Source organism: Ascoidea rubescens, assembly GCF_001661345.1.
Source record: "Ascoidea rubescens DSM 1968 unplaced genomic scaffold ASCRUscaffold_1, whole genome shotgun sequence".
Taxonomy (NCBI): Eukaryota; Fungi; Ascomycota; class Saccharomycetes; order Ascoideales; family Ascoideaceae; genus Ascoidea; species Ascoidea rubescens.
In genome coordinates, this window is record NW_017962913.1 from 1,318,532 (window position 1) to 1,340,781 (window position 22,250).

General features: G+C 34.5%; 12 protein-coding genes across 12 annotated transcripts; 6 read left to right on the plus strand and 6 right to left on the minus strand.

Moving 5' to 3' along the window:
- Positions 1-30: 30 nt before the first annotated feature.
- ASCRUDRAFT_29718 (cleavage polyadenylation factor RNA-binding subunit YTH1) lies at positions 31-795 on the minus strand (the record flags this gene model as incomplete). The annotated part of the gene is made up of 1 exon (XM_020190136.1): positions 31-795. One exon carries the CDS (start codon positions 793-795, stop codon positions 31-33), a length of 765 nt encoding a protein of 254 aa, XP_020050076.1.
- Positions 796-1,199: 404 nt separating this feature from the next.
- ASCRUDRAFT_98692 (uncharacterized protein) lies at positions 1,200-2,558 on the plus strand. Its single transcript, XM_020195263.1, has one exon. It carries the CDS (start codon positions 1,303-1,305, stop codon positions 2,467-2,469), a length of 1,167 nt encoding a protein of 388 aa, XP_020050077.1. The 5' UTR covers positions 1,200-1,302; the 3' UTR covers positions 2,470-2,558.
- Positions 2,559-2,647: 89 nt separating this feature from the next.
- Positions 2,648-4,210, minus strand: MTC6 (Mtc6p; the record flags this gene model as incomplete). Its single annotated transcript, XM_020191196.1, has 1 exon — positions 2,648-4,210. One exon carries the CDS (start codon positions 4,208-4,210, stop codon positions 2,648-2,650), a length of 1,563 nt encoding a protein of 520 aa, XP_020050078.1.
- Positions 4,211-4,342: 132 nt separating this feature from the next.
- Positions 4,343-5,852, plus strand: ASCRUDRAFT_73554 (histidine phosphatase family protein). The gene has a single exon (XM_020192340.1). It carries the CDS (start codon positions 4,592-4,594, stop codon positions 5,654-5,656), a length of 1,065 nt encoding a protein of 354 aa, XP_020050079.1. The 5' UTR covers positions 4,343-4,591; the 3' UTR covers positions 5,657-5,852.
- An 86-nt stretch (positions 5,853-5,938) lies between these two features.
- Positions 5,939-6,883, plus strand: PRP38 (U4/U6-U5 snRNP complex subunit PRP38). Its single transcript, XM_020192341.1, has one exon. The coding sequence runs from the start codon at positions 5,950-5,952 to the stop codon at positions 6,592-6,594; it is 645 nt and encodes a 214-aa protein (XP_020050080.1). The 5' UTR covers positions 5,939-5,949; the 3' UTR covers positions 6,595-6,883.
- A 34-nt stretch (positions 6,884-6,917) lies between these two features.
- CBP3 (Cbp3p) lies at positions 6,918-8,091 on the plus strand. The gene has a single exon (XM_020192342.1). It carries the CDS (start codon positions 7,147-7,149, stop codon positions 7,930-7,932), a length of 786 nt encoding a protein of 261 aa, XP_020050081.1. The 5' UTR covers positions 6,918-7,146; the 3' UTR covers positions 7,933-8,091.
- Positions 8,092-8,096: 5 nt separating this feature from the next.
- CEG1 (mRNA guanylyltransferase) lies at positions 8,097-9,608 on the minus strand (the record flags this gene model as incomplete). The annotated part of the gene is made up of 2 exons (XM_020191106.1): positions 8,097-8,643; positions 8,767-9,608. 2 exons carry the CDS (start codon positions 9,606-9,608, stop codon positions 8,190-8,192), a joined length of 1,296 nt encoding a protein of 431 aa, XP_020050082.1. The 3' UTR covers positions 8,097-8,189.
- Positions 9,609-9,769: 161 nt separating this feature from the next.
- On the minus strand, positions 9,770-11,333 carry OLA1 (Obg-like ATPase). Its single transcript, XM_020195262.1, has one exon. It carries the CDS (start codon positions 11,114-11,116, stop codon positions 9,932-9,934), a length of 1,185 nt encoding a protein of 394 aa, XP_020050083.1. The 5' UTR covers positions 11,117-11,333; the 3' UTR covers positions 9,770-9,931.
- A 26-nt stretch (positions 11,334-11,359) lies between these two features.
- SEC21 (coatomer subunit gamma) lies at positions 11,360-14,400 on the plus strand. The gene has a single exon (XM_020192343.1). It carries the CDS (start codon positions 11,390-11,392, stop codon positions 14,219-14,221), a length of 2,832 nt encoding a protein of 943 aa, XP_020050084.1. The 5' UTR covers positions 11,360-11,389; the 3' UTR covers positions 14,222-14,400.
- Positions 14,401-14,852: 452 nt separating this feature from the next.
- CAF40 (CCR4-NOT core subunit CAF40) lies at positions 14,853-16,561 on the minus strand (the record flags this gene model as incomplete). The annotated part of the gene is made up of 1 exon (XM_020192344.1): positions 14,853-16,561. A coding segment is annotated over exon 1 (1,256 nt), but the record flags the coding sequence as incomplete, so codon positions are not given.
- A 310-nt stretch (positions 16,562-16,871) lies between these two features.
- Positions 16,872-19,359, plus strand: ASCRUDRAFT_73560 (uncharacterized protein). Its single transcript, XM_020192345.1, has 2 exons — positions 16,872-17,008; positions 17,167-19,359. The coding sequence occupies exons 1-2, from the start codon at positions 16,996-16,998 to the stop codon at positions 19,263-19,265; spliced, it is 2,112 nt and encodes a 703-aa protein (XP_020050086.1). The 5' UTR covers positions 16,872-16,995; the 3' UTR covers positions 19,266-19,359.
- Positions 19,360-19,959: 600 nt separating this feature from the next.
- ASCRUDRAFT_67850 (uncharacterized protein) lies at positions 19,960-20,424 on the minus strand (the record flags this gene model as incomplete). Its single annotated transcript, XM_020191437.1, has 1 exon — positions 19,960-20,424. One exon carries the CDS (start codon positions 20,422-20,424, stop codon positions 19,960-19,962), a length of 465 nt encoding a protein of 154 aa, XP_020050087.1.
- Between the last annotated feature and the right edge of the window lie 1,826 nt (positions 20,425-22,250).

Below are 22,250 nucleotides of genomic sequence, written 5' to 3' on the forward strand. Positions count from 1 at the left end.
ACAAACATGAATTGAAGAAAAAAATACAGCTTAGTTGAGATCAAGTTTCATATTCTGATTAATGTTTTCTTCTGATGGACTTAATGTGGTTTTGAGTTCGATTTCATTTTTATTTTCGGATTTAGAATTTGAGTCAGCTTGTGCTTGAGCTTGGGCTTGCACCTGAGCTTCTGCTTCTGCTTCTTCTGCTTCTGCTTTTGCTTTTTCCCCAGCTTCAGCTTTTGCTTCAGCTAAATACTCCTCGTCACTTTTTATTTTTAAAAAGTCATTAAGTAAATTAAATTTTGGATGAGATCCATTATCACAACGTTTTCCGAATGGACAAAACCCAGTCAAATAGTAGGGACAAAGTTTTCTTCTGATGTGCCTCTTTTCGCATTTGGGACCCTTTCTACAAAAACCAGCATTGTAATCAGGACATTCAGGTATCTTTGTTTGAGGATCTATGTGAAGATAAAGACATTCGGGAGATTGTGTACAAAACCCATTTTTTGTGAAAAACAAGCACTCAGGCATCTTTCTGAGATTATACTCGTGCAAAAACTCGCAGCTGTCTCCCTTTTTGCAAAGACCTCTTAGCCAATGCTTACAAACGATTTTGTTGTTGAACATGGGACTGACATGTTTGTTGTAGCAGCTGGAGCCATTAGGACATTTACCACCATTTTTGAAAAATTTGCACACTGGTCTATCAGGATCCAACGCCAAGTTGAACTCCTTTCTGAGATACGGTTCAAACTTGAACGAAATGTTCTGGTAGTTGGGCACAAGTATGGAATTCACAGTGGACGACATTGGAGATATATCTTGAATAGCCTCCAGGAAGCAGAAGAAGCTTTTATATCAGATATATGATATCGACTCTGGCACGTGAAAGCTGTCAGCCGCAGCACGGACACTCCTGCGGATAATCCGGAAGCGGCTGTAAACGGTTCTGCACGCGATAGAACGGGCGCACACATATGTGTGATATGGTTACCACACGCAGACCTGAGCTGAAGCTGCTGCGTTTTACTGCTGGGAGACACTGCGTCCCTGTGGCCACAAAGGCAGATAACGAGCGAGGGCCAGCTTCCTCAGGCTCCGCTGATGCCTGACGTTAGTGGAATGGTTCTGAAAAGCGTCGCGAGTTTCCTCTTCGGGTATCTGGCGCGTTAGCCATGGTTTCGACCGTCGTCTTATAAATACGCTTGCAAGTCCTGCTGCGCTTTTCTTTCTCTTATCTCCAGCTTCGTCTTTTGCTCTGTTTTCTGTTTCAGATCTGCTTCCTTTGCCTTCTTCTTTTGCTGTTTTTCTACCAAGATGACTGTCGACCAATCCGAAAGATACAAGTTGATTGAGACCACTGATCCCAAAATCATTAGCTTGTGTCACTCCGAAAATTCCAAAAGTTGGAGGTTCAAATTGTCCACTGATGCTTATGTTCAAAGGGAGTATTTGTTAGGTAGACAGAAGGTGTGCAACCCAAATGATTCTGACGATAAGGACGATCTATTGGGTCTCAAGTACTACTACTTCAAGGACTGTTCTCAGGATCTAATTATAGGTGGCTGTGAATCCCTAGCAAGATACTATTACAAGATCGACGCCACCACCAAGAAACCAACTAGATTTATTTCACCATGTATTGGTGGTGTTTATATTTTTCCTCACTACAGAGCTAAAGGATTGGGTAAAATCATGTTGATTCAATTAAATCAAATTTTATTGCAAAAATATGGCCAGGATTCCTTTTCGACATTATACTCCGAAGTTGGTGATTATTATGATAACTTTGGCTATACCTCAAAACCAATAAACCTCTCAAAATTACCTCCAATTGAACCTCCATCTGTTTATGATGAATCAAACTCCATTGACTCAAATGGTTTCTCAATTGTGCCAATTTCAAGATTCGATTTAAAACCCTTAACTGATATTGATAATGAAGCTTTACAACAAAAATTGTTGTCAAATTTCAATAGTGATCAAGTCACTAGAGTCTCCTGTGTCCCAGATCCAAATGTATACATATGGCATTTTGCTAGAGCCATTTTTACTTTACCTGTCTTGGGCCACGAAAAGCCCTCTCAGTTTGGTATCAAATTGCTTAATCCTAATAACAATAGTCAAATAGTGGGTTTTATTATTTGGACTTATAACGTTCATGGCGATGAAAACGAATTATTCGTAATCAAATCTTTCGTCGATGAAACTAATTTATCAATTGGTGATCAAATTAAAGTATTTAAATCTCTTATCAATTTATCTCAGTATCATGCGTACCAAAAGAAAATGGATTTAATTTTATTATGGCAAAGTGAAATCCCTACTGCAATTAATAAATTAATCCTTAATTGGTTTCAGAATGATTTAGATGGTGAAATTGATCAAAAAAATTCCTCAATCTCAGCAATTAAATTTCATAACAAATTGCAAAATGATTCTCCTTTCATCTGGGAACAAAACCTGAAATTTTGCTGGTTTTAATTCAAAATCAGTTTCAGTTTCAGTTTCAGTTTCTTTTCAAAATTCATATTCAATTTTTTTTTTCTATCTCTTTCTATACAATAGTTTCTATACAATTATATTCTTCTAAATCAATTTGATCAGAAGACAACCAAATAAATACAAATATTCCCTTTTTTTTCTTTTTCTTTTTCTTCCACTATGCTGGAACCCCCTCATATTCATTTTCACTGTACTTACTAATTGTCTTTTTCCATCGTTTTCTATTATTCTGTATTGGCAAATGTTTTTGCATTTTAATAATAAATATCAATAACCCAATCACGAATCCAAGCACTATACTAAATATTGACATCATTAAATTAAAATTCCTATTATCTTTTATCTCATCTAAAAAGTATGGACATTTGGCTTTAGCTCCTCCTCTAACCCAACAATCTTCAACATCCAATGAATTGAAATCAACCCAAAATGAATTTTCAAATTGTTCATAATATTTAATTCTATTACCACTCTCATTAAAATAACTATAACCACTATCGTCACTATTACTGGTAGTAGTAATATTAGTAGTATTAGTAGTAGTGGTATCATTATGTATCCATTTATAACTTAGATTCTCTTTTATATATTTTTGCTGACTGGGTAATCTTGGAACTAAATTTTTATACTCTTCTCCAAATTCAATCTCGCATTGTTCATTACAATTAAAATAACTCACCTTTGATTCACTGACTCTCCAATCAATATCATTATTATCAAGACTACTAATGTTTTTGCCACATAAAACATGGTGTTTATTATAACAATTATCAACAAACCATCCAAAATCTGTAGAAATCGTACAATTATATGCAACTGTACTATTGCTGCCATTGCCATTGCCATTGCCATTAGCACTATTGTCAATGTAGCCATTATCTTCATTTAAATCATTAACAAAATCATCAGAATTATAAATATAGTCAAATACATCTGAAAGCAGCTCATTTTGTAATAATTCTTTTAAGTATCTTGAAGAAAAGGGTTGATCTGTTCTCCATGTCCAAATCGTGTTTACAATTACTTCTGTCCAATTAATTGATGGGTTATTTATTATTATTGAATGATCCCTTTCATAAATCTCTGTAAATTCACTTATATTCGTTCCATCATAGAGAATTATATTCCAATCAATCAATGAAGTATTGACAAAAACATAATCTGAACTTGTTGCATTGCTTAATACAATTGGAATAACCCTTTTATCATCTTCAAATAGAAAAGTATCTACGGTTGGATACTCATAAAAATCAACCCTTCTGTAATCATCTATGGAATAAAGTCTATAATCAAATATCGATCGAAGTTTTGTTGATAAGTTTTTAATTCTTCTATTAATATTCAGATTTATCGAATCTTGTTGTAATTTAAATATCAAAATAATTGAATTCTTAGCTATTTCATAATTTGAATCCTTCAAATACATGTTCACAGCATCAAAAAAATCATCAAGATCCAGATATTGTTCATTTGCTAATTGCCAATTTCTTGAGCTGTCATTCCAAAAGATATCTAGGTATAAAATCGAATAGCCACCATCTAATTTTTGAATTAAATCATCCTTAGTAGATATTATTTCTGGATTAGACACATTTACACCAACATATGGCGTTATATTAATAGTTAGTTCCCTTGAAAGATCTCTTTGACTGATTATAGCTATTGTTTCTTCAACCGTAAGTTCTTTTGTAATGTTCAACGAACTATATAGTTGAGTCATTTTGCTGTCTTCGTCATCACAGAGAATGAATACAAATAAATGGCAAAAACATGCTACCACCCATATAATAGTTTTAAAGTCGATCATTGAAAAATATCATTTATTTATCAAGTATTCACCATTATTTACGGTTTCTTATCAGTAGTTGAGCTGAAATATTTCCACCTCCCTATCAAATGTGTGAATGAAAAATTAAAAACAATTCAACGAAAACGGGAAACCCTTATCATTAATGTAATGAAGCAGCAAAGACACCAGCAACAAGACCCAAATAAGTTACATTGCTGCACATAATTTGTTGTAATTTGAGTTAGATTTGGGGTTACAATGTTTCGAGGTAAAAGGTTACTACTGGTAAATCTTGTTTTTTGTTTATTTGCTATGTACTTTTTTTATACCTGGCTAAAGGTCTCCTTTCAGCAATCTTTGGTGTCGAAGGTTACAGTGTTGAAGTCTTTTAGTGGGAAAAATAATAATTTGAAGACTCCAACGTTTATTCCCATAAAATACGAAGTGATCAAGGGATATTTTTACCAGGACGATCCTTCGAGTATTCCTTCTGATTTCAACTATTTGGTTGACGACTTTGGGTTGATCGCACCTAATACATGGAACCAAGTGAAGTTTGATCTCAAGATTCTTAATGACAATTCTCCTGATAATGTTGCATATAAACTATTGTTTTTAGCGAGACATGGAGAGGCGCCTCATAATGCTGCCAAAATATATTATGGACAGAAGGCATGGGACTGTTATTGGGCTCATTTGCCTGGAAATAGAACCATGACTTGGTTAGATGGGCATTTAACTGAGTTAGGGACTCAGCAGGCCAAAGATAACAATCCATCGTGGAAAAAACAATTGACAAAAGATGCTCCTTTTCCATCTAGTTTTTATTGCTCGCCTTTGACAAGGTCCATTGAAACATTGATTTACACTTGGAACGATATTGGTTTGTTTGCTCCGCCATATGTTCATCCAGTGTTTAAGGAAATGTTGAGAGAAGATAATGGGGTGGATACAGCAGATATCAGAATGAACAAGACATATTTAAGCAAAGTATATCCAGAATTTGAATTTGAAGATGGGTTTTCTGAAGAGGATGAATTGTGGGATCCATATTTCTACGAAAGTAATGAAGCCCATGACGTTAGATCGCACAGATTTTTGGACGATATCTTTGCAAATGATTCGTCTGCATTTATATCAGTTACCAGTCATTCTGGAACCATTTATTCTATATTTCGAGTCATTGGACATGCAGATTATATTGTTGATACAGGTGGAATGGTTCCGGTGATAGTCAAGGCAATTGGACCAAGTATTGAGGGCACAAGTTCCAGTAGAACCGGATTGTTCACTAGCTCAGTTACTTCCATTGCTGCTACCTGGTGCACTGTTACTAGTGAAAGTATTATCGTAACAGCAACATCAAACCCATCATGAGAGTATTTTTATTTCTATTCTACTGAGTTTTTTTATTTTATTTTGTTTTGTTTTATTAATTTCCTATTCATGTTACTGAACTATGTAATGTTTTATTATTTTTTCTTCTTTTGTGGATCTTCAAATTTCAAAATCATTTCCCAGCTTATCTATATATAAATACTTTAAATAGACAGCAAAATCAGCAAAATCCGAGATTGTTCACGTGACTAATTTTGTTACAAGCAAAAACGAAAGGATTGGGATTTTTTTAAAATTTCCACATCGAAAAAGTTTTGGCTAAGAAATTGCAAATGAGTGAATCAAAAGCCCAAGATGACTTAGTAATTTACTTGGATAGAGGTCTTTCTAAGAACGCTGAGCTTATTCATGGAGTCAATCCCGTTTTATTATTTGAAAAAATCATCAGAGAAAGAATTTTGGATACAATTTACTGGAAATTGAATTGTTTTGGATTAACACCGTTAACTATTCTTGACAAAGCAGTTAAGATCAAAATAATCGGTGGACAAGATTCCAATCAAAGACCCTCACACTTTCAATGTTTATTGTTGAAATTACTTCAAATACATCCATCAAAGGAGATAATCTCGGAATATATTAACCAGAAACGGTTTAAATATTTGACGTGTCTAGGCTTGATGTATGCTCGATTGTGTTTTGATTCAATAGACGTTTACGAAACATTGGAGACCTATTACAACGATTACAGAAAGGTGAGGTTTAGACCCAACCATGGTTCACCGGTTATGTTGTATCATATTGATGAATTTGTCGATGAGCTTTTGACGAAAGAAAGAGTCTGTGATTTGATTTTACCCAGATTGCCTAATAGAGAATTCTTAGAAGACGAAAAGGATTTAGAACCAAGAAAAAGCACAGTAGAATTGAATATCGAGTCTGAGTCTGAGCCCGGATCTGGATCTGGATCTGAATGAAGTCTCAACTACATTGAATCTTATCCAAGAGCAATGGTCTTATTGTCACCATCTCGGTTTGTTTGTGGAAGCACCAAAAACCTCAAAAAGGCTCTGGCTTAATAGATCCACCATAACGGATTCTCAGCCATTGCGCGCAATCACACATAAACACGCGTGTTTATGCATGAAGATACGCTTTTACTAAACATGTAAACATGTGATTTCATTGGCTTTCGAGCGAGATTTTTTTCAGCTCCAAAACAACCTTTGCACTACAATTGTTGAGCCAGTTATTTACAAAATCCAGTTCTCCAGCCCACCATGATCAGCAACAGATTAGTGGCAGCCACATTCAGATCTCCTAGGCCAGCTTCATGCCTATTGGATCAAGGCTTTCAAAGACGTCTACTCTCTTCTAGTTTGTCGAGCCAGAATCAGAGCAAATCCACAACCACAAACAATGCCCATAGTGTTAAAGAAACGTTGGTTTCTCCAACCGCATTGGCTTCATCTTCGAATATATCTTCCAAAGATGTTTTGGACAAGACCACTCGTTATCCACAAAAAAAAATGCCTTTGCTTTCAAATTCAAAGTATGAAAGCGACACCTATAAATTACCCAAATGGAAGGAATCATTTATTGAAGCATTTATCTCGCTTTTTCGTTTAGATATGGATAGAATCAGGGCAGGTCCCATAGCAGGCTCAAAATACTATGCAATGTGTAAGATTCAAGGTTTGCATTATAGAAATGAAAAGTTATCTTCGACAGCAAAATTTTACTACGAAACCTTGGGTTTGCCAAACACCTTTTCAACGTGGTATCAAATCACCTTATTGCACGAATGGATGTTATTTGTAAGAATGAGAGCCATGCCAGGAAAGTATGGTCAAAACTATCAACAAAAAATAGTTGATAGAACATTTCAGGACATTGAGCTAAGATTAAGCGAGGAAATGAATATCCATTCAGGTAGAATCCGTGATAGATACTTGAAGGAATTTGACAATCAATTAAGAGGTGCTATATTATCTTACGATGAAGCATTTGTCTCTGATGATATAACTTTGGCTTATGCTCTCTGGAGAAACTTATTTAATGCAAAACAGGATGTTGATTACCTACATTTAGAAGCATTGGTAAGATACATCAGAATGAATTTATACGTTTTGAGCAAATTGTCTGATAGAGAATTTGGCTTTGGCAATTTTACATTCGTCGCACCAAATGAAGTTGTTAAATTATTAACACCAAAAGAAGAAATTGAATTAAGAAAAACTGCCCATAAATTATTTGAGCCTAAAAATGGAAAAATCTTACCAAGTCAAAGAAGTAAGTTATCATTAGATAACTGAGAAAGTGATATAAAAGTACATAGGTAAATTCCAAAAAAATACCTCAAAAATTATTTAAAAGGCTATATGTATATAATATTTCAACTAGGTTTTGTTCAGCGCTTTTTTTGTTGTCCTTTAACTTATTTTTATTTTCTTTTCTTTTTCTTTTTATTTTTTTTTTTGATCGTCTTTTTTTTTTATGATTCAATTTACTTTACCCCATTTTTTTCTAGCCTGTTATATTATTTGTTTATTAAATATGAAACAGTTGATCATTAACTAGTTTTCTGTCTTTTATTATCAGATTCATCTGAATCTTCTTCATAAGTAGGAATCACTTTTTCTGCTTTTTCAATCAACGAAGCAGGTCTCTTTTGAACTTGAATTGAACGAGGAGGAGGATGAGTGCCAACAGGATGAGCTCCGGGTGGATGAACTTGTTGAGGATGTAGCCTTCTTTTTGCTTCTCTTTCCTTTCGTTTGAACCGTATTTCTTCTTGATTGGAAATCAATTCTTGTTTACTTACACCATCATTTATCGAGCCTAAAATCTTGGTAACAACTGAGACATGATTGCCATTTACTTTATCATCTCTAAATCTTAACATTGTCCAAGTATCATTTTTATTTTTTCTTGCTTCTACTATCCGGCCATTAAGAGGCTCATTAAGAGATTTCAAACTTTCCCATTCTTCATCAGTTATTGATAGAGTGCCAAATTTTTCATAACTTGCCTTATTGTTTTGATTATGATTATTATTATGATTATGATTATGATTATGATTATAATTATAATTATAATTATAAGCGATGTTATCATTTTGAGGATTGTTATTTTGTTGATTATTTAACCATATCAATAAATTTATACTTGGTTTTGAATCATAATCAATATATTCGTGATTTGGATCATTAGGATCTGTGATATCTGGATCAATATATTTATTGAAATCTAGTTGAATCTTGAAATCAATTGAATTCTCTTCAGCAGGTTTCCATTTTAATAATGTTTTATCGGTGTTTTGAATATAAGGAGAATTACAACAAGTGAAGATTAAACCATCGGATTTGTGATTTAATTTTTTCATTAAATCAAATGTTATTGAAATTTGATCTCCCAAAAAAAAGTTTTTGAGACTAATATGAAATGGGTAAGTTGATACTAATTTCGATTCAATTATCTTAAATTTATTGAAAGGCTTTATGATGTTTTCTTGAATTCTACCCAATCTTTTATTAAAAGGTTTCAAACAAAGATTTACACCATTTATTGCAAGACAATCAAAGATCAAGTATTTTAAATTTTTATCGTTATCGAGAACCAACTCACCGTCAATAATTGTACCATTATGAAATGTGTTTGGATCATTAGGTTCTAAAGGAAAATGAAGTTGTGGAAATAACACCCGATAGTATTCGTTGGTTCTTGTTATAAAAAAACAACCTTCTTCGTGAAGCGAAGGCTCATATAGCAATAGCATCAAACATCGTAATCCATCAGATTTTTCGCATAAAAAGTAATCATGTTGTAATAATCTTTCAGCGATATGTTTTCTTTCAAAACTGATGGGTTGACTTCCAGGAAAGGAGGTGTTAGAAAGATTCAAAATGCTTTTCACTTGGTATCTTAGCTGTGCTTCGACAGAGGGAGGAAGACGATTACCAGGTATCTCTGGTATGTCAAGAACAGCCATGTTTGGTGATTGTAATTATAATTGTAATTGTAATTGTGTTAATGCAAATCAAACCACCAAATTCAAATGATTTAAGCGACTTATCAGAACTTTAGCTATGCTTTATTTTTCAAACAAATGTTTTTTAAAGGCCGTGATTTTTCTTTCGGTGGCCGTGGTCCAATGGAAAAAAACAGGGCTTCTAGCAATAAATTACGGATGCTCTGTTCGAAGCCTATCTAAAAACTTACCGTTTATTGATTTATATTGATGTTGTAATTATTCTTTATTAGTTGTTTATTGAAGTAGTTATGTGGAAAAAAGTTTTGTAAGTGGAAAAAAGTTTAGTTTTTACCTGCACCAGCTCTGAAGTAAATGATGTCGCCATCTTCGACCACATAATCTTTACCCTTTTGTGCGACTTTTCCAGCAGCTTTAACTAATGTCTCATCTTTATATTCAACAATATCTTGATATTTGGTGATATGGGCCAAGATAAATGTATTCATCAAATCGTTGTGAATAACACCAGCAGCTTGTGGAGCCTTGGTACCTCTTCTGATGGTCCATTCACGAACTTCTTGGGGTCCGCAGGTGAAATATGAAATCAAATCCAATTTTTGTCTCATTGTGGTAATAATTTTTGGTAAAGCACTTTGTGTACCAAGTCTTTTCAATTCTTCTTCCCTTTCTTCATCTGTTTCCATATGAGATAGTTTTTCTTCTAAGCAAACAGAAAATGGTATGATGACATCGTTTGGAGAATATTTGTCAACCCATTCTTTGATTTTTTTTAAATGTTTATTTTTTCTTCTAATGTAGTCCTTTTCGGATAAATTGATCAAATAAATTGATGACTTTGCAGTCAATAATTGCATTTTATTAATGACTTCAACTTCTTTTGATGTCCAGGTTTGGTTTGCTACTCTATGTCCATCTTCTAACATTTTGATGATTTTATTCACCAATATAGCTTCATCTTTTTTTTGTTTAACTTCCAATGATTGCCCTCCTCTTCTGGTGATCTTTTCAACACCTTCAAGATACTTTTGAGAAAACTCAATGTCTTTCAATCTCAATTCATTTGATATAATCTCCAAATCTCTCACAGGATTAACATCCCCTTCAATATGGATAATCTCAGCGTCATCAAAACATCGAACCACTTGGTAAATTGCATCAACTGCTCTGATATGTGATAAGAATGCGTTACCTAATCCTTCTCCTGCACTTGCACCCTTGGTTAACCCAGCGATATCATAGACTGTGATATAAGCAGGGACCTTCTTTTGAGGCTTGTAAATGTCAAACAATGTGTCCAATCTTGGAGATGGAACAATAACTCTAGCTTCTTCTGGATCAATTGTGGCAAATGGGTAATTAGCTGGATTACCTAAAGGACATCTAGTGATTGCCTGGAAAAAGGTTGATTTACCAACGTTGGCCAAACCAACAATCCCAGACTTCAAGTTATTACCTGGACGACCCAAGAGGATCTTTTTCTCTTCAACTGCTTTCTTTGGACCCATTCTAAAGACACAATCCTAACGTCAATTCTAGCGGCTTACAACACTTGTTGCTTTAATTCTGTTGTTTTACTGGTGATTTTTCACTTTTTTTTCCCTCCAGAAAATTCCAGACCCGGCTCTCCAAATCAGGAAATACATAATTCCCGCCAAAGACCGCCGAAGTTGAACACGTGCAGCTGCGATTTTTGAACAAGTTTCAACTTCAGAGCTCAGATCAAAAGAAGAAAACAGCTCTTCTTCTGCTGCTGCTGCTTCCAACCAACTCCATTCCCAATGTCTGCTCTTTCCTACAAGAAGTTTGAGGACAGCGACTCAGGCGCATTGCCTGACAAGATGACCATTTTCCAGGACTGTCTCCAGGCCTTCAATGCTACTCCTGTCAACGCCAAAAAATGTCGACTACTATTATCCAGATTGATGAGATTGTTGTATTCTGGTGAAACCTTTCCTAGTCAAGAGGCAACTACTCTATTTTTTTCCATTTCCAAATTGTTCCAGCACAAATCCTCCTCTTTGCGTCAAATGATTTATTTGGCCATCAAGGAACTAGCCACGATCTCTGATGATGTTCTTATGGTGACTTCTTCCATCATGAAAGATATCCAAAATGGCGATTTGATATTCAAACCAAACTCAATTAGGACTTTAAGCAGAGTTCTCGATGGCTCCACGGTTCATGCCACCGAAAGAATCTTCAAAAATTGTATTGTTGATAGAAATCCAAATGTTTCATCTGCTGCTTTGATCTCATCATACCATTTGATTCCTGTAGCCAAAGATGTTGTCAAAAGATGGACCAATGAAACTCAAGAAGCTGTTTTTGCCCAAAAATATTTTCCTTCAAATCAATTCAACAATTCAAGCAATTCTTCTTATCAAGATTTATACACTTCAACTCCTTCATCCACTTTTTTCACCCAGTACCATGCTTTGGGTTTATTATATATCTTAAGGAGTCATGATAAAATGGCTTTAATGAAAATGATCCAAAGCTTAAGCGGTGTCAATTCTCCTCTTAAGAACTCAATGGCAATTGTACAATTAATAAAATATATCACTAAAATAGTTCATGATTCTAACGACCCTCATTTGGCAAATACCCTATTCCCCAAATTATCAAATTTCTTAAAACACAGATCCGACATGGTTGGTTTGGAGGCTTCCAAGGCAATTTTATCATCCTCTTTATTCACAAATGAACAACACGCAACTGCCATTTCTACTTTACAAGATTTATTATCTATTCCAAGAACTGTTACAAGATTTGCCGCTGTTAGAATCTTAAATAGAGTTGCAATGAAAAATCCTGAAAAAGTCGTTGTTTGTAATGTCGAATTAGAAAACTTAATTTCCGATTCTAATAGATCAATTGCTACCTATGCGATCACAACTCTATTGAAAACAGGTTCTGCTGAAACCGTTGATAGATTAATAAAAACAATTTCAAGTTTCATGAATGATATATCGGATGAATTCAAAATCGTTGTAATCGATGCAATTAAAAACTTATCATTGAAATTCCCAGACAAATATAAATCGATGTTAGTCTTTTTATCTGACGTATTAAGAGATGACGGTGGTTTCCCATTCAAGAGTGCTGTAGTTGAAGCTTTGTTTGATATGATCCATTTCATTCCAGAGTCTAGAGATTCTGCTTTAGAAAACCTTTGTGAATTTATTGAGGACTGTGAATTTACTGAATTAGCTGTAAGAATCTTACATTTATTAGGTCAAGAAGGTCCCAAAACCAAAAACCCTACTCTTTATATTAGACATATTTATAATAGAGTTGTTTTAGAAAATTCAATTGTTAGATCTGCTGCAGTATCTGCTTTAGCTAAATTTGGTTTAATTGATGATCCAACCATAAGAACTTCAATTGAAATTTTACTAAATAGATGTCTTTGTGATGTTGATGATGAAGTTAGAGATAGAGCAACTCTTGCATTAAAATTATTAAAATCAAAGAAAAATACCTCGGATTCATCAAATATTATTGTCTCAGAATTCATTAGACCCTCAAAATTATATTCATTTCCAATTTTAGAACAAAAATTGGCCTTATATATTTCAAAGGGAGCATTTGAACTCCCATTCGATACCTCTTCCATTCCTCAGCTTTCTGAAGATGAAATCAAAGCTGCTGAATATCAAAGCAAAACATCTGTTACTTCAACTGAACCAACACGACCCACTAAATCTAATCGTGATAGCACTATTAATCATTCACCTGCAAATGGTTCCAATGAAAAAAATAAATTCAGTGAAAAGGATTTACTACAACAAAAATATAGTCAAGAAATTGCCTCAATTGAAGAGTTTTCTAGTCATGGTCCATTATTACATTCATCTTCAATTATAGAGCTTACAGAAAAGGAAACTGAGTTTGTTGTTTTATGTGTTAAACATTTGTTTAAGGACTATTTAGTATTACAATTTAATGTTGAAAACACATTGCCATCAATAATATTAAAGATGGTTTCAGTTGTATCAATTCCAAGCAATGATTATTATGAAGAAGATTTTATTTTGCCAATTGAAACATTGGCACCTGAAGCTAAGGGGACTATCTATGTATCGTTTAAAAGACCAGTTGATGAGGAAGGGTTTGATATTATTGCAGAATCATTTTCAAACACATTATCATTTACTACACATGAAGTTGATCCTAGCACAGGAGAAGTCAGTGAAGAAGATGAGGGATTCCAAGACGAGTATCAAATTGAGGATTTGGATCTTATTGCAGGAGATTTTATTATACCATCATTTGTTGGGAATTTTTCAAATATATGGGATGAGCTTTCAAAGGAAAATGAAAATGTTGCAACGTTTAGTTTGAATAGTTATAATTCAACTGATGGAATACAAGGAGTTATTGATAAATTGATTGAAAATCTTTCAATGATGGCGATTGAAGGTACAAGAACGTTTGAAAACAGTTCAAATAGTCACCTTTTGAAATTATATGGAAAATGTATAAATGGTGAAAGAATTGCGGGAGTTATTAAATTAGCATCAAATTCTAAAGATGGTGTAATTGCTAAAGCTATTATAAGAGCAGATTCATTTAAATTGAGCGAAGTTGTTCTTAATAGTGTGGCTTAGAAAAAATCCCACAAAGTTATAGAAATAAAATTGCGCATAAAATTTATCTTATTTTATAGGTAAATAACGTATTTAATTAATTATAATAATAATTTTTATTTATTTTTGTTTTCATTTTTATTTTTTTATTTTTAATCTCAAATTCATTTAAAAAATTTAGGTTAGATAGTGATAGTTATGGTAGTAAAATGAAAATGAAAATGAAAATGACAATAAAAATAAAAAGTAGTAATAGTAGAATTTAGCAGTTTAAATTTGACAAGAAAAAAAACAACAAAATATAAGATAATAAATAAAATAAAAAAACTAGTCAAAAAACAATCAAAAGGACACAACCCATATATAAAGAAAGAAGATAAGTGAAAACATACCCATGAAAAAGTTAAATGAAAATAAGTAGAAAAATAAATATCAAGATTAATATTTATAAGAAAAACAAAAAAAAAGGTAAAAGTGAAAAAACAAAAAAAAAGGTAAAAGTGAAAAGTGTATAACGTAATGAAGATGAGAATATGAAGGAAGAGGAAAAAACAGAAAAAAACAAAACAAAGATAAGAAAAAAAAAAAGAAAAAAAACTTATTTTGAATTATTAAATTAATTGCAATTTTATGTTAATTATATGTTAATAATTTTTTTTTATTTTTTTTTATTGAAGAGTTTAAATTATATGGTACATATAAACAGAGGAGTGAAATGGTAGTAAGAGAAAAAAATGGAGAAATAGAAAGGATATAATATGATTGACATGAGGGTAAATATGATAAAGAAGGATTAGATAAGAATAGGAGGAATATTGTGATGTATTAGTTATTTTGATTCAAGTTTGATAGTAAAGTTTGAAGGCATTTGTTTGTATTTGGATCTTCTCTTAGAATTATTTTAAAAGTTGAGTCACGTAAAGGGTTTGGTAAACAAGTGATTAAGGCATTTTTAGCAGATTGATTATCACTTAATCTAAGATAACATCTTACTACATGTTTTAGTAATCTTGCAGTTTGATGTTTAACAAGTTGATCAACCATTGAGTTTAGTACAGTATTAACAGCGTTAAATCTTTCCATTGTTTGGCAAATGTATTCTAAACCGTTGTCGTCTAGTAGAATTTTTTGGACGATGAAGATAGCTACTGTTTTCGATAATTCAGTTGAGGATTCCATGATTTTAAGACAAAGAGGAATGATTTCAGTGTTTAATAGGAAGGATATAACATCTGGAGAATCGTTTTTAACTAAGGCCCCAATGACACCCAAGGAGGTAAGTCTCAAGTATTCAAAGGATCTTGATTTTGAATCAGTGTTTAAGAAAGGGTATAGGAATAAAGGTAAGTCAGCATTTAAGAAAAGGATTCTAGTATCGGGATGAGAGGCTACGCACTGGAGTAAAGCTAGGGCATTGCAGACTCTGTTGGAAGCAGTAGGAGACAAAGTTGGAGGATCTAGTAGTGGGTAGACCGAGGTGATTTCATTAAGTAGAGAAGACATGACACCAAAGGAATGCCAAAGGACTAAAGCTAAATCGTCATATCTTTCTCTTGTTTTGCCCAATTCTAATAGGGCTTGTTCTTTATTGGGGCCATAAATGAATTCGATAAGCCATTTGTAGACGTTTTTGTCATCTAGGGCCTTGTTAGAAGTGATAGAATAGGAGTCTTGAACTGATAGAGTTGATTGATTTGCAGAAGGGGTAGGTGTTGCAGAAGATTGAGATTGAGATTGAGATTGAGATTGAGATTGGGATTGTAATTTTTGTTGTTGCTGAGATTGCAAGTTAGAATTGGAATTGATTTGTAACAGAGATTGTTGGGATTGTTGGGATTGTTGAGATTGAAGCAGTGGTCTTGGTTTTGATTGAGCATTATGAGATTGAACAGAGTGTTGACCGGCTAGTTGAGCAGCGTTCATTGTCTGTTGCAATTGTTGTTGAGAGACAGGGGTATATTGAGGTGAATGAGAATAAGGATTATTGTGCAAGTTGTTCAAGTTGTTCAAGTTGTTCAAGTTATTTAAGTTGTTTAAGTTATTGTTATTGTTGATATTATTGTTGATATTATTGTTGATATTGTTGTTGTTGTTATTATTATTGTTACCATTATTTGCATTATTACCATTATTTAAATTGTTTCCATTATCGCCATTGTTGCTGTTTGCGTTCTGCGAATTTTGTTGATTGAAGTTGGCCACAAAGTTGTTTAAGTGGTTGGCAGCGATTTGGGCAGGAGTGTCGGGAGTAGAGTAGGAGGATTGTTGGTGCAAGAGCTGTTGCTGGACAGCAATGTCCGAGTAAATAGCGGGACCTCTGTACATGGCGGGTAAGGAGAAGCAGCAGAGTAGAGAAACGAAGAAGCAGAAGAAGCACAGGAAGTAGGAGAAGCTGGTGAAGGAACACAAGATAAACAGACCCACTCGCGAAAAGTGACACAAATCCGCCGGTGGCGTGCACGGCACGTGCAAGGCTGTTTGCGGATATCTGGCTGAGTCAGCACCGAGTCATGTTCTGTGTTGTGACTGCGTTTCAGAGCGTGTGCGTGCGTTTCTGGCGGAGAGAGACTCCGGCCGGAAGCGACGCAGAGAAGGAGCTGGAGCAGCGCAGGTATATATAGCTGGGCTCCTGCTGGCTGGGATCTGGTGGGCTTTTGGAAGGAGTGCACTGCTCAGAACCACCAGAACCGCCAGAAACAGTACCAGAACCAGAACCAGAACCAGAACTGCTGCCACAGTCCAGCTGCTGCGTTTCATCCATCTTCATCATCCCAGCCAAACTGTATTCTGTGGAAATGGCTGCTCTCAGTATGTACCTCTGGTGCCGTATGGCTTAATCTAGATTTATACTTTGGTTATATCGATGCTCTTGCTAGATCTGTTTGCTCTGCGTTGTGCTTTCTCACTGCTTATGCTTTCCTCTCTCCATAGATATACTAACACAGTTTCCTAATATGGCCCTACAGACGATGAACAGTTGTTCGACATCCTTCCATCTTTTCAGATGCACCAGACCTTTATAAATTGTCCGCCAAAGCACTTTCCGACCGGCAGTGCTGAGAATCATGATTCCACTCCTGATGTCAACCATAACAGTAACAACACTACTACAAATGCCAACACTAGCAGCATAGTTGTATTGCCAGATTACCATTCAATCAACAACTCCCAGCTTAGAAGAATCTCAAATGCTAGCTCAATTGATTCCACCAACTCAAGCACCTCTGTTAGCTCGACCGACTCAATCGACGTCCTTGATTCCTCTATCGATTTCGATACCATCTTATCCCTAAAGAAATTAAACAATCCCTTTATCAAACTATCAGTGATCTTGTTGTCCCATCCCAACAAAGTCATCGAATTCGACAGCAAATCCATCCTATACGGCTATGTAATACTCGAAAATACCTCTCGAAAACCCATTACTTTTGACAACTTCTACATCTCCTTGGAAGGCCATATCGTTATCCAAAAGACGTCTACCAAACTAATAACCAAAAATTTCCTTAAAATGGTAGATCTAAGTGGTTCCTGGTCCTATGGCTATATAAAGCCCTCGCTAAATAAACTATCTTACTCCTTTGGTCTGTACCAATATAACACTAAAAACCCTCTCACTCATAAACTAGAAAACTATTACCTAGGTTTACCCTCAAATAGAATCCTTTTGCCTTACACCAAATATAAAAAAAACTTCTTATTCAAATTCCCTTCTTCTCTATTGGATAACTCTTGCCGTCATAGTATCCAATCCCATTTATCTTTGCCTCCATCTTTTGGCATCAACAACCACCAAATCCCAAATTTTAATGATTTGTCCCCGAATATTATATCAGGTATCGATTATATCGATAACCTTAACGGTACCTCCATTTTGACTAAAGATTATAACCATAACAACTGTATCTATTATTTAATCAACGCTAAATTGATCCAGTCTCCCTCAAACACAAAAAATGACTACTATAAACCTCCAACTACTCAAATCACTAAAAATTCACAATATTACCTAAGATTCATTCCCTCACTACCTTCTCCAACTGCTGATTCAATCTCAATTCTAAACTCCAATTTTAACACTTCAACCACTATTATCCAATTGGAAAATTTTTACACCTCGCTATTAGAAGCAAAACAAAACATTCTTAAAATTATTAACTATAATCAAAATCAAAATCAAAATCAAAATCAAAACCAAAATTCTTCTCTCAAAGACGAAGCTTTAGTTGCTCAAAAGGAATTGGAACTATCTCAATTGAAATATCTAGATTTCTTCCATAACCACAACACCGATGGAGAAAACCCATACCATCCTTATCCTACTACTAATGCATCTAATGTCGAAGAAAAATCCTACTACACTACATCTGAGGTTGAAGTCCAAATTCCGATTAAATTGTTTCCAAGAAATTCGATTAAATTATCAAAAACACAAATCAGCTCAATTAACGCTAGGATTAAATTGCCAAAATACCATCTACCTTATATCTATCCCAAAATTCTTCACAAGAATAAGCAATATAAATACGACATTTCAAATCCAGCAAAAAACCCAAAGAGCTTTGTGTTTTTTTTAAATTTTCCAAAAGAGTTGATGAAATTGCCTAAAATCGAAAAAATCAATTTAAATTTAGTTGCGTTAACTATATCATCATTAAGATCTGTCCCAATTAGCTTTTCCCCCTCGATTTTTATGAACTCATATTTCAACTCGTACTCAACTAAGATTCAAAAATTTCACAACGAATTAAACCATTCAATTATCGAAAAATTGCCATCGGATATTCTTTACTTTGTTGAAGCACTCAGAAAAATCAAAGTTGAAAAGGATATTTTTCCTATTTTCAATACGGAAAATTTCGAATCCTCAATTGAACAAGACAATAATCAACTCAAATGTTCAATCAACTGGGACTTTAAGAAAAATATACCAAACCATAAGACCATTATCCCCAGTTTTCAAACTTGCCTTGTTAGCAGATTATACTATGTTGAAGCAAATCTTATTTTTGATAATAAGATGTCAATAAAAGTTCCTATTCCTGTTACTGTTTGTGCTTATTAAGAATTCTATTCCAATATTTTGAATATCTTTTATTATGTGTTTTGTTTTATAAATTTTTTTCAAGCCCTATAGCTTTTTCAAACCCTATTACTTTTTTCTTTTTCTTTTTCTTATTATCATTATTATTCTTATTATCATTATTATTCTTATTATCATTATTATTTTTTGTATTATACTAATGTTTCAAATCTATTTATAAATAAAAAGTTATTTATCGTGGTTATTGAAATTTTGAGTTTTACAAGCTGTTTTATAAGGTGTTTTTTTTTGTATTTATTTGCTTTTTAGGCTTTCTTTGTCTATTTCCTTGTTCTGTGCTAGCATCGATTCTTTTGAAATTTCAATAAAAAAAATAAGTAAATGGGTAAAACCATGAGTCAAAAATAGAAATAATAATGAGAACTCAAACAAGAATGAAATTTGAAGCTTGGATGATACATCTGAGAAATTTCTGAAAATTTTGTGGAAATTTTGTGAAAATTTTGTGGAAAATTTAAAATCTTTTTTCTAACATTTCTTCTTCTTTAAAGCATACATTTGCACTTGAAAACCTGAAGGAAAATTCCAAAAGCGAAAAACTTTCTGTTTTGTTTTGCTTTTTTGTTTGGCGTTTGTGGGTTTAGCAGCAGAAAAGATCAGCCTGCCCAAATCATTTTCTCGTTTTCAATTGTTTAACGTGCATTTGCTAGGCTGATCATAATCCCACTGGGAGCCAGTGAGTTGTATGAGCTAAACCGACAACCAAATAGGTTGTTCTCGCCTCTGCAAAGGGGTTGCAATTGAGTTTAGTCGCCAGCTGCCCATCATCCAACGCTGGCACCAGACTAAACAAGTCTGGTAAAGGCTCTTGAGCAACACCGGAAGGAGCTGAAACAGAGGCAACCACCATCAACCACACCTTCTCCAGCTGCCTCGCACCTCCTCCAACTGGTGCACAGACCGGTGGAGCCCTGCTCCTGGCGTGCTGCCTATTGTCCTGTGGTGCTGTTTCGTCCTCAGATACAGCAGAAACAGCAGATACAGCAGACCCGAAAGATACAGCAGCCAGCGTTTGCTCTTCTCCTTTTTCTCCTTCCTCTCCTTCTTCTCCTTCTTCTCCTTCTTCTCCTTCCTCTTCACACCTCTTCGCTCCACCATCACATCTTCCAATCCCATACATTTTCCGCGTCTAGGCCTTCCACAATAGCGACGCACGTCTGCCTGGCTGCTACCAGACCGCATCGCCTGCTGGCGCGTCTCCAGCCCGCTGCGCCAAAACACGCTCCAGTCAGACCCGCGGACGCAGCCACCCAATGAGCGCAGCGCAGGGCCGATTAGAGCTCGAGTGCGTCACAACTACAACGGCGCGCCAGCTGGTGAGGCCAACCCGTAACAATCTGCGTAAAACCATAAGCGTGCAGGTCTGGGAGTGTAGGTCAAGTCAAGTCTTATTTGGAAAGAGAATGATAGCTGTGATTGGAATTGGAGAGTTAGTGAGTTATTGAGTTAGTGAGGTGAGCTACAGCTGAAGCAAAACAATTGCTAGCAACAGAGTTGGGCAGAGCTGGAGCTGCTAGCCAGTCTCGTTAAGAGCGATTTGGGCTTAGGCTTTTTTTGGTTCAGGAATTGCATCTGTATAGCACAAAAAAACAATATATAAGTCATTTATCCACCTCTACTTTTTCTCTTTCTGTTCTCCAGTACAATCCTCTCTATCTCATTGCGATCTATCCTACACAACGCAAATATTCATATTCGTATTCTCCAAGACATGTCTGCTCCAGCTACTGTATGTCATGATCCAGCTGCTTTTGCTCTAGCTATTGTTTTTGCTTCTCCATCATTCTAGGATTTCTACTAACTATTTCTTTCTCTTTCTTACAGGAAACAAAACCAGTTGAAACCCCAGCTGCTCCCGCTCCCGCTCCTGCTGTAGAAACAGTACCTGCAGAGCCTGCTGTTCCAGTCGAAGAATCTGCCAAACCAGCCGAAGATGCCCCCAAAGACACTTCAAAAAAACCAAACCCATTAAAGAAATTGATTGCCAAATTAAAGGGCGTATTTTCAAAATCTAAATAAACAAGATGCTACTGATCATAACCAAAAATTAATCTTAAAACTACCTAGAATCTTTTTATTTTACAACCACTGACTGTTTTTAATCCAAGTTTTTTTTTCTCTTTCTCTTTATTTTTAGATGGGTGCACTTTTTTAATGTTTATTTATCTTTATCTTTTTATCTTCTATATTTTACTTTTACTTTTTCATATATTCATTTAATAATTAATGATTAATAATTTACTTCCTTCTTTACGTATTTAGATGCCATTGCGTTCTTGCTAATTAATCCTTTTAAGTTAACAAATTAGTACTACGATAAGGTCATATTTTAATTGCACACACTAACTTCAAAATAATGATCATTCAATACCATTAAACTTGTAAATTTTCCACTTCTAATTTTATTGACTCATATTCCCTGATAATCCCATTTCTTAACAACCTCCTAAGAGTCTAATCTCTTACAATTGCCCCCGGTATCATAATTTGATCCACATTGTAATAATTACTCTTCCTTTCTTTCCTTTCTTTCATTCTTTCTATACAATTCAATTTAAAAGCAGGTAGAAAGAAATCTCTTTATTTTTTTGTTCTCATAATCTTATTACTTTATTATTACCATCTTAGGTTTCTTTCCGACTCTGACTGAATTCCTCAATTTGATCTTTCTTTTTTTGCCTTTTTTTGCCTTTTTTCTTCTAATACCAATCTTTTCGTTAATTTCGATCATCTGCAAATGCGTAAATGATTTACGTAAACCACATCGTTTCTTGTTCGTGATAACCGTTCACATTTCGTTATTCCGCTCCGTCTTGCATCGATCAGTTTCGTATCCGTTAGAAAGGAGCGGGTTTTTTATGCGGATTATGTAATATTCCATTTTCCATTTTTTGATTTTCCATTGGACTAAATTTTTCCTTCTTTTTGCAATTTGACTATAATTGA